The sequence below is a fragment of the Bremia lactucae genome, linkage group LG1, assembly GCF_004359215.1.
Source record: "Bremia lactucae strain SF5 linkage group LG1, whole genome shotgun sequence".
Lineage (NCBI taxonomy): Eukaryota > Oomycota > Peronosporomycetes > Peronosporales > Peronosporaceae > Bremia > Bremia lactucae.
The window spans coordinates 10344104-10355084 of NC_090610.1; the positions used below are offsets into that span (position 1 = coordinate 10344104).

Here is a 10981-nt window from a genome sequence, read left to right on the forward strand (position 1 = left end):
ATTGCATGGGAGCAAAGGCATTCGTTGCTGTGACTCTATACTGACCACTGCCAAACCGGCAGGGTCACTAGGGCATGTTTCTGACTTTGAGATGATACCCTCACGAGTCATCGTCATATTGACGAAATTATGTGTCTCTTTTGAACCGAACGTAGTGAGGGGCCCTCCCCCATTAAGACTCGGGTTGCGCACAAACGAGACTGACGTCCGAGGATGGCGCAGTCCGTTTATATAAAACGGCGTCTCACCCGTACTGGCGTGGACACTGATATGTATAGCGAACTCCACAAAGGGCAATTGTTTGCTCCATTCTTTGGGAGTCGCTATCGTGCGTAATATACCCGCCACGACTTGATTGACACGTTCTGTTCGGCCATCTGTCTGAGAATGACATGCGGTCGACATGTGGAGCTTGCTACCCAGCAGCTCAAACACATGACGCTAAGAAACTGGCGTAAATCGTGGATTTCGGTCCGATACTGTGTGTGGACTTGGGCATCCCGTTTTGTCGGTATGCATTATCGAGGAACAAGAGAGCTGCCTCCTTGCCTTTGGTCGATGACTTACATGGTGCTAAATGCACCATTTCGCTCAGTCTGTCTACAAAAACGACGAGCCCCGTCCGACCCATGATGTCGGGCGACAGGCCAAACATGAAGTCCAGACTTACCGACTTCCAACAATCCGTTGAAATCGGTAGCGGCTTCAGTGGCGCGCTGCTGGACGGTGCAGGCTTGACGCGCTGACACTATACGCAAGGGCAAATATAGTTGGCCACCCGTCGATATAGTTGTGGCCACCAAAATTCTTCGGGAACTTTTAAGAATGTCTTTTAACGGCCCAAATGCCCACTCGATAACGCATCATGGAGCTCATGAAGGATTATCAGCTTGAGATCTGTGTCACGAGGCACATAGATTCTCAAGGGATCACAAGGTGACAGCTGATGCCATAACAGGCCATCGCTGTAGCTAAAGCGATTGAACTTAGCTTTCAGGTGCGACGGAAGGGTTACCTTCGTTTACCGAACTGATCAAACAGCAGGCGACAGTGTTCGTCATGACTGTAGCTCTCTTGTATATTAGAGGCTCGAGAGCTCGTTACGTGGTGGGCCTTAATGGCTGCGCACGTTGACGGCTAAGATCTTGCTTTCGCACTAGACACACTTTCCTGGTGTCTTACTTCGAAGTCTGGTTTGCGCGACAACGAATCAGCCAAGACATTCGACTTACCCGGCTTGTATTCAACTTTGAAATGAAATTATAAAAAGAATGTTAGCCATCTTGCCATTCTAGAGGATAAATGCGGCGAGTTTATTGCGGTCCGCAATGATGCGTGATCTGTATTAACCACCAATGGTTCGGTGCCCAATAGGTGCAATCGAATCTTAACAAGAGCATACTTTATTGCAAGTAGCCCCTTGTCATGCACAGGGTTATTCAGTTCTGCGGCTTTTAATAGCCGGGACTGATAAGAGATGACGCGGTCAACGCCGTCGTCATCCTTCTGCATGAGCGCGCTGCCGATTGCAAAACAGTTTTCATCGCAGACGACGCTAAAGGGCTTATCTGCGTCTGGCAATGCCAAGACCGGTGCCTCTACAAGATATTGCTTCACTGATGAGAATGCATCTTCTTGTTCTTTTAACCAAACTCATTCTGTGTCCTTTTTAAGGAGATCAGATAATGGTTTAGTTTGCTCCGCATAATTCTTGCTATACTTATGCAAGTAATAAGCGAGCCCTAGGAATTGGCGCAAATCCTTCACATGTCGTGGGATTGGCCATTCCATTACCGATTTTCCTTGTCTAGGTCTACTCTTACACTATGTGTACCTACGATGCAGCCCAAAACAGGTATAGCGGAGACCCCTATGACGCATTTTTGTAAGTTGACGTACAATTGGGCGTCCTCCAGAGTCTGCAACACAGCGTCTAAATGACGCTTGTGCGACTCTATTTCCCTCAGACCGTCATCGGCCATACTATGCACGAATACATCGTCAAAGTAATGAGGCGCGTAGGTATGGTGCTGACGTAACACATGAGCCACCACTCGGTTGAATGTCGCTGGTGCGATTTTCAAACCTTGGGGCATCACAAGCCACTTTCTTAACATACTGCTTGGGGTGCTTTCTCCAGTTTTGGCTTCATCGGACTCTCTCATGAGAACCTAATTGTAGCAATCCTTTTAATCCAATGCGGAAACGAGAGTTGACTTTCCCATATAGCTCAACAAAACATCTTTCCGCGGGATTGGCGTTTGCACCGGTATGGTCTTCGTGTTTAGCTTATTGTAAGCATGAAACACGCGCCATCAACCTGCGGCTCTACGCACACAAAAGGTCGTGCTGCAGTGAGGCGACTTCTATCACGTACATGTCTCGCCTTAGCTCGCTTGTCAAAGAACTCATCGATATAATCGACTTGTTCTTTCGGCAACGGTCATTGCCTAGCCACACAATACTTGGTGCCAGGTTCGAGAACAATCTTGTGCCTGATGCCCCTACTTGCTGATAGGCGGCTCGCCACTTTTTCTGTGAACACATCGTGATGTTTCCACAGAACCTCCAAGAACGGACTGTCTCTCAAGACATCTCAACCTTAAGCAGCCAACCGTTTCTTTTTGTATGTTTCTAGGACGCTCTCGTCCATTGCGGACGACAAGCGACAGTTCACCGTGATCTCTTCTGAAACTAGTGTGACTATTTCGTGGAACATTCATTCGGCAAGGAACAGATCCCGCGACATCTCCAGGAGTTTTACTATCTCCTCGACAGATTTTAAGACATGCTGGAGCACCTCAACTGAAGAAGCCTCCCCTTTATTGTCTTCGACGGCCTCGATCGAAGGCCTATCTTCTTCAATTGGGACCTATCTAAAGGCCACTCGTTTTGACGTGCCTTTGATCGTCCTTATCTTATCGGGTACTCGTTCTCCGAGTATCCGAGACTTTGACTGGGTAGCGGGTGCCGTTGCTCTCCTGGCTAACGCACCCTTTCTAACCGCACCAGGCTTTAGGCACTGTGCCGGTTCATGCGACGCTTGCTGTCAGCTCGCCGTCTACTGCCACAGGCTTTGGGCTCTATGCAAGACATTCGGACACATGACTACTTGTCGTCTTTTTCACTACCCAGTCTCCACGAGCTGGGTAGGACTTGGTGACGTTTGACATCCTGTAACGCACCATCAACTGTGACACGACATCAGTTGCATAGGCCTCTCGCAGGAGCACATCCTTTCCGGTGTCCTGCGTAGAGTTAGTAACTGTGCGTTTGCGCCAGTCTATCCATGGTTGGTGTTTTGCCAAACATGGCATGTCTAGGATGAGGTCACACGGACTCTTCATACCTAGCTCTGTGAACTTCTCTTTACAAGAGAAGTCACTAAAACTGAAAACGAGCTCAACTCGAACTCCCTCAGACGTGACGAGCGTGCCGTCCGCTAAACGAACGATCGCCTATCTCGCTTGTCATCCTGTCAAAGCGTCTCACGCATCGCCGGTCTCCGTTTAGAGCCGCGGGTCTTACAAAATACTGTGATGCATCCGAATCCACGAGAAGGGTCAACACATGGTCATATTCTCGTACTTGAGCGCTAAAGACCAGCAGGGTTGAGGTCCGAAATTTCGAGACCTCGGGGACTATGCTACCCATTTGTTCGATAACTCTAAACTTAGGGGTAGCTTCAGAGTCCGCGTCAGTAGGGCATCCTGCCTCAACTACGCTCCTATCTTTCCCGACCCCTCAGTGGTCGATGCGGAACTTATGCGTCTCGCACGCTGGTTCTTGCCTTCGCCCTTTAGGAGGGGACTCCTCTTGCTGGGCGTCTTTGCACCAGCAGTGACCCTGGCATAGCAGCGAGTCATCATATGGCGGCGCTTGCCGCATTCAAAACAGACAATGTCTGCATTGCCCAACTCCATGGGAGTGGCATCTGACCTCTCCGTCGACGGCTAATACCAAGCTACCGTTGAGGCAGTGTTGAAGGTGTGCTCCTCAACTAAGCCAATTTGGATTGCCTCTATCATCAGCGACGGCACCTTTCTCAAAAGGGCCTATCGCGATGGGCGGTGCCGTAATCTGCTCTAAACGTGGGCATCTTAATGTGTTTCGGTATCAGACACGCACTAATGGACGCCGACACCGAGCGTATCTCCTGCACATATTTTTGCAGGGATCGTTTCGCCTGTCGCGCTCCCAAGAAGCGCGCCTGAAGCATCATTTCGTTGTACGGCGGCTGGTACATGGCGCGAATCTTTGTCTTATAAAGAAGAGCTTGTTCACCAAGTCCCTGCGCCGAGTGCTCTGCCACCTCCCAATGATGTTCGGAGAGGTCGCGGAAAATAAGCTCAATTGATATTGAGGCTCATCCTCACTGAAAGGCTCTGAGAAACGGGTCGTGGAAGGGACTACTAGTGCTACCAAGTGTAGTCGGGCGCTACTTAAAGCTGCCGCGCACTACTAGCCCACACCTTCTGAGCATAGTGAGGAAGCGCTTAACTAACCGTCTTGTCTCACGTAGAGTGAGGTAGTTGGTGGGCGCCTAAGCGACCTCACCCAACGAACTAGCAGCCTTACTTTAAGTGACGTCACGGGAGCGGTAATCCGGCTCAACGTGCGCACTTGTGAACTAGGGAATAGTTTCTAGACTAATTTTTATTTAATTATAAATAAAAATACTATGTTAACCAATCTAAATGCCATCTTTGTAGATATGCACCGATAAGTATTGCGAGCGTATTGTTCTCAATACCTCGTATCTTGGATCATCCTCGTTAATGTGAATGCCGTCAGGTGCATATCACATACACAAGGGTGGGTCACAATGTGAACTACACGGTGGGTCACAATGTGACAATGTGAACCGCACCCAAGTGGTGGGTCTAATTACTTTGCTTAAGTAATTGACGATCCCCTTAAGTACACAAAGTGAACTTAACGGTATTTGTGTAACAAAGGGCAACTTTAGCCCGTTACAATTGGTTCATTACACTTGCACACTTCACCAACACGTCTATAACCTCAACTACAGCTTCCAAATCCGTAGGCTGGAACGTCATGCTCACCACGTTAAACATATGCACGCCTTTCTGTGGCGCGATTTCAGAGTCATCGGGAAGTGGCAACATGTTGAGATCGGGATGGTGGCTGTTGGGCGGGCTAAAAAAAGGTCTGGCAAAGCCTGGGAACAGCTAAAGCAGGAAAACATGCCGAACATCTGCAGAAACTGCCGATCCGGTTCCCCTCAAAATTCACCAACTGAGTCGCAAGTCAAAACAGTTCAAGTCGTTGCAACCTCAAACAAATTTAATGCAAAAATTGCCCGCGTGGCCATGCCGTCGCCAATGTTCTAAAATCAATCGATGCAATCTTTTACACTATGATAATGCTGCAACATATAACACGTGGCCAATCAGTACCTTGCAGCACCTTGCTCCCATCATCGCCTTGCCAGTACACTGTAACCACTGATCCCTTTGTCTCGGCTAAGCCACTTGAAGTCTTTGTTTTCCAAACGTCCCGTTTGGACTTGTGTAGCAAACACCACGATGGATACGACGTGAAGGAGACGACAATATCGTCGTCCGGCTCCCACATTGCTGCGGCGTGTGCGCTCTCTTCGCCGTCTAAAGCCGCGTTTGATTGGCGAAGAGAGCTTAATTGAATGTCTAAATTATTGCAAATTCAGCTGGCTGATTTCACAAAATTGTGCTGATTTGTGTATTTTTTTTAAAAACAAATTTGAATCAGCACACTCAAAATCAGCAGAATTGTGGGGCGCCCCTAAGCAATACAATTCTAAGAAATGTTATTTTCTATCTAATATTTTAATTTAAGAAAAACGTAGTTGCTGCGGACACATCTAATGTATGACGGACACATCTCTGAAAACATAAATTTGTCTCCAGCGTAAACCGCCCCTAGTTCGTTTCTTCTCAAAAAGGTACCCCATTCTCCGTAACGCTGTATCCGCCGGTCCCACGCCCACTTCCACTTCCAGGTGCCAGAACTGAAGTCATAAAGGAATATGTACTTACGTCAAGCAAGAATAGCAAATCCCCAGAAAGTGCATCTTAACAAGCTTCCTTTCAACCTTCAGAATTTTCGTGGTTTTATTTCAGGTTTCGTCCCTTCCAATGATTTTAAGATTGTAAGCCAAGATATAACGGGGTTTCCCATTACATGAAAAAAATCCTGTTAGAGGAATAATTAATATTATTTTCTATGAGAGGAAAAAGATAAAGCAGTACAACATTATCATCTTTTTTAATATTGACGAATATTACCAAATTTGGTATTACTGACGCAATAATACACATTTCATTGATTAATTAACTTAACATGCCAATCGTTGAAAAGCCGATCGTGTGGTGCGCAAGTAGGCGCCACACATAGTTTGCTATTTATATGATAAAGTCAATAGTTAATAGAAGATCGTTACGTAGGAACTTAATTTATTGATACGTTTTACTTTTTCGCTATTATAAAAGCCTTAAAATAAAGCTTTGGTAGCTAAGACTTCTTAGCTACCTGTAATCTCCACCTGCACGTCAGTGTACGTGAAGTAATCGGGGCACTTCACCTTCACTGTAATCAGTATAGGTTGTCTAATACTGTTAATAGTACTAGCAAAGGGTGCACCGCTACACCTGGTAGCACTTCGTAGTCCGTTCAACAGCCAACGCACGTTCCATCCAACATGGACATGGTGAATAATGAAGGAAGGAGCTTTTAAACCTCTAAAGAAGGCTATCACGCAACGCGTAAAAAAGGAGCATGCCTACCGAAGTGACCTTTACGTCACTTCGTGCCAGGTGATGCAGACTGACATCACCAGAGGTATCATCGTCCATGGAGTCGTCACAAGATGACTCCGCACCAAAACGGTCTGACGAGGTATCGAACAACTTCATCATCACCTCTTTAATTGTCACGTTAGGACCCGTACGTCTAACGGACATGGCCCCGGTTGACCCGGAGGCCTTAACAGTTGCCACCGAATCGGGAGATGACGACGATTTGGCCCAGTCACCTACAAAAGGAGTAGCAGGTGACTTGTTACAGCCACCTGCAATGGGAGTAGCAAGTGATTTATACCAGTCACCTCCTATTGGAGTAGAAGGTGAATTTCTCCACACAGTTGACGCATTAGTCTCTACTGAAACATTTGCATCGCTAACAGTTGCACTGAGCCGTGCAGCTGCCAGCTTTGCGGCTTCATGCGGCTTCACAAGCGACGCGCACGGGTTTCGATACCATGCGCAATCAAAAGCTGAAGTTAAAATAAAACTAACAAGTGCTAATTTAAAGAATGAGACATAATACTACTCTCTGTCACTTTATCAGTCACTAAAGTGAAGGTGAGGGATGATGTAACAGGGTATCCCGTTACATAAATATTATTTCCCATGAAAGGAAATTAAATGTTATTCAAGATGAGAGGAAATATATAAAGAGTACAAAATTATTATCTCTTTATTAATTTTGACTTAATAGTTCCAACATTACCAAATTTGGTAATATGACGCAATAAGTCATTAGTTCTATTGATTGGTTGTTTTAATTTTTAATCAACCCCGCCAAGCGTTACAAGTAGGATACGGGGCATGAAGGCACGGGCATGCCCCCGAGGGCATGCCTCTTGCCATATTTCGTGCCCTTTTTAAGGGGGTTTAAAATATAGACATGCCTCTTTCCATAATTAGTTGCCCTTTTTAAGGAGGCACAAAACATTAATAAAGCCTGCCTTCATTCTCCTCCCCTTCCGCTCATTGCTGCCGCCTGCAACATGCCCCTCCCACCTCCTCCAAATGGCTTTGCTACCCCTCCTCCACCCAAGGTGCGTGCTGGACAAATTTTTACCGGTCTACCAACAAGGGCTCTAATAACCGCTGTGTATGCTGGGTATAAGCGTGAAGGTCACGCTTGCCTTGCTTCAAATCCAGGAGGTCGACTCGAGCCCTAAATTCGGCACGTGATGGCTCAAAACAGTGCTTAGTGTGGCTACTGCACCAGTGCAGTAGAGAAAAAAACAGAGAAGCTCCATCAGCATGTTTTACGTTGCGAGAACTGCCCTATTGCAGACAAAAGCTTATACCTGCAAGAAGTAGCTAAGGAAATCACCACCGCCATCCAACGGAAACGCCGCTGCCACTCAGATGTGGTAGATTCTGATGAGAGAGATAGTATTGGGAAAGCACCTCAGATGTTGGCCCATCTTCTGCGAGTCGCGTGTACAGTTAAACAACGGAACGTCCCAGTGCACAACATCGTCGTATATAACAGAGTGTTGCCAGCTGGGTTGTCAAGCCACTGTCCCAGCAAAAGCTGAGGAGTAACATTCGGTTTTTCTCCAAGCAAGTGTCTATGACAATATTCCGTTTAGTTTTCCCGACAACATCTATGTTAAAAAAGTTTATTAAAACCCTTTTACCAGGCTATTGCCCGCCGAGCAGTGAAATGCAACTCAATCGTCTTCTGACGGAGTGTTTTCAAAGCATCTTCAGTATAAGCTGGTATTCCTTCCGACTTTTGAAAAGTTTTCCTTTCGCCTGGATGGATGGACAGACGCATCCGGATATTCTGCATATGCATTCATGCTATTGATAGAGAAGGAAGAGCAAGTGATGGAGATTGCAGACCTCTCTGGTCACCGTCATGCAGCCTTGGCTTTAAAGGAACAACTGGTGTTGGCAATTCTGAGAAATGACGGTCAGATGCAATCAGCAATCGCATGTGTATCCGACAACCCTCGTGTAATGATAAAGATGCGTAATGATGTAGAGGACGAGTTTCCCAATATCATATCTATTCGCTGCTGTTTGCATGCCTTCAATCTCCTTGCGAAAGATATAGCAGGATTTGGGGCTGTTATTCCAGTTTGTCGAGTAGACCAAAAGTTGGTTAATTTCTTCACGTCGTCCCATACATGGAAAAATACGCTGCAGAGATGGCACAAGGCGGAAGGTATCACCCGCTTCCTGAGCACCTTTTGTGAAACTCGATGGTATTCTCTTGCCCAGATATGCCTTGAAGCATCAACATTTGAAGAAGGATTTCGATATTGTTTAGAGCAAAGCAGCAAAATCAAATATCCTTCAATCAGTTATGCAGAAATACGAAACGCCATCATGAATCGTCATCATTTTGCAAATACTGACAGCCTCATCAAAGTTCTTAAGCCAGTCATTGATGCTATTGGCCGCCTTGAAGCTCGATACTGTAGTCTATCGGATGTTTTGAAAGAATCTATCCACATCCACCACACAATATCAAAAATGGATGTGGGAATATTGGATTCAAGAAGCACGTTCTCGCAGCATTTGGAAGACGAGTTAAAGAATTAGCTGATCCAATTTATTTCGTCAGCTTTTCCTCATTCCCACTTTCAAAAAGGTGGCCATTTCCAAAAATGAATGAGGACAGCCTAAAAAGAGCTTGTTTGAAACTGGCCAAGAAGTGGAAATTTACCAAACGTGAAACAGGCTTTTTATATAATGAATCCATAAATGACAAACTGGGGACACTCCTTTTGATGAAACCAAATTTTTCAGAGAAGCGAAATTTGTCTGTCAACCTTGGCAAGAATTTACCGGAAATTCCCCAATACTGCGTCGTTTTGCCCTAAACGTTTGTGCTGTCGTGTTCCATGCAGCTGTTTGTGAGAGGGTATTCTCAGATTTGGGGCTTGTCAAGACGAAGCCCAGAAATCGCCTTGAAGTTAGCCGCCTTAACATGCTTGGGCAGCTTCGCAATGAACTACAACGGGAGGCTGGGAGAAAGAAGAAGGCCAAAGACCGAAAAGGAAAAATGATACCTACCACTGAAATTGAATGTTCTTCAATGGGAATTTTTTTATGATGATGATGAAACTGAGGTAGATGACGGTCAAGAAACTGCCACTGAGCCATTGTGCGAGGAGCTTGAGGAAGTCAATTTTGAGCTTGATGAAGTATCTGCGATGGAAGAATACTTTGACTTTTAAGCCTATGAGAATAGTATTAGTGACCTTGATGCAGAAAATGATGTTGAAAACAGCCCTTTTGTAACGGAGCACTGCGACTTGTACTGTTTCAGTACAAGTCCACTTCACACTGCTTCAGTTGTGAGTGGTGCCTTTCGTTAGGTGACGTACACTGTACGTGCAGAGGAAGACTTCTCTTAAGACAAGTTAACTTAAGAGGGTAAAATGAAAACTGTATTAATATAATTAAGTGTCTCTTAATCTATCTTTGTAAATGCTGACTTAACTATAACCTAATACTAAACATGTAAATGAATTCTTATCTATCTTATCTTGTAACTCTCTTTGATTACTTCGACAGCTGATTAGTCTGCGGAATAAATAGACATAATGGCCTATACCTATTTATGGATAAGAATTCTGGGTATTACTTTATAAAGTAGTATCCTCCAAATATTATCTACCTTTTAGATAATATATTAATTAAAAACCTTTAAGTGTTAATTTCATGTAACGAATCACCCCGTTACATCACCCCTCCCTTAAACGACAATCACTCTGAATGTCATTAGATGGAGTGGTCGCAATGTGACCACTTAATTTTTAAAATTATTTTGATTGGTCAGATCCATCATTTTAAATTCCATCGCATGAAGAAACAATTCATGAGGGGTGATGATAGTGCTGCGCCTTCGGCTGCGGTTCGTACAGCCGCGGGTGACGCACTGCTATCTCTTGCGGTAGACGTTCCGTCTTACGTAGTGTCTTCCACTCGCACAACACTTGATGTTGCGAGTGCACGTGGTGATTCACCACGTGAATACGACCCCTCTTTGGAGGTCGACTACGAGTGCGAGTCGGATGAAGTGGCCGACTCGGGGAGAATGGAACAGTCGCCTGATATCCGTCAGGCGGCTGACTATGAGCCTTCGAATGAGAGGGCTCATTCTGATAGACGTGTAAACAGTCTATTTGGATCCGACGATGAGGATGATCCCTCATCGCCCGTACGATCTC

The 10981-nt window shown here is 45.7% G+C and overlaps 1 protein-coding gene across 1 annotated transcript; it reads right to left on the bottom strand.

Moving 5' to 3' along the window:
* Nucleotides 1-5281: 5281 nt before the first annotated feature.
* On the bottom strand, nt 5282-5598 carry CCR75_009094 (uncharacterized protein; the record flags this gene model as incomplete). Its single annotated transcript, XM_067967140.1, has 2 exons — nt 5282-5350; nt 5431-5598. 2 exons carry the CDS (start codon nt 5596-5598, stop codon nt 5282-5284), a joined length of 237 nt encoding a protein of 78 aa, XP_067820199.1.
* Between the last annotated feature and the right edge of the window lie 5383 nt (nt 5599-10981).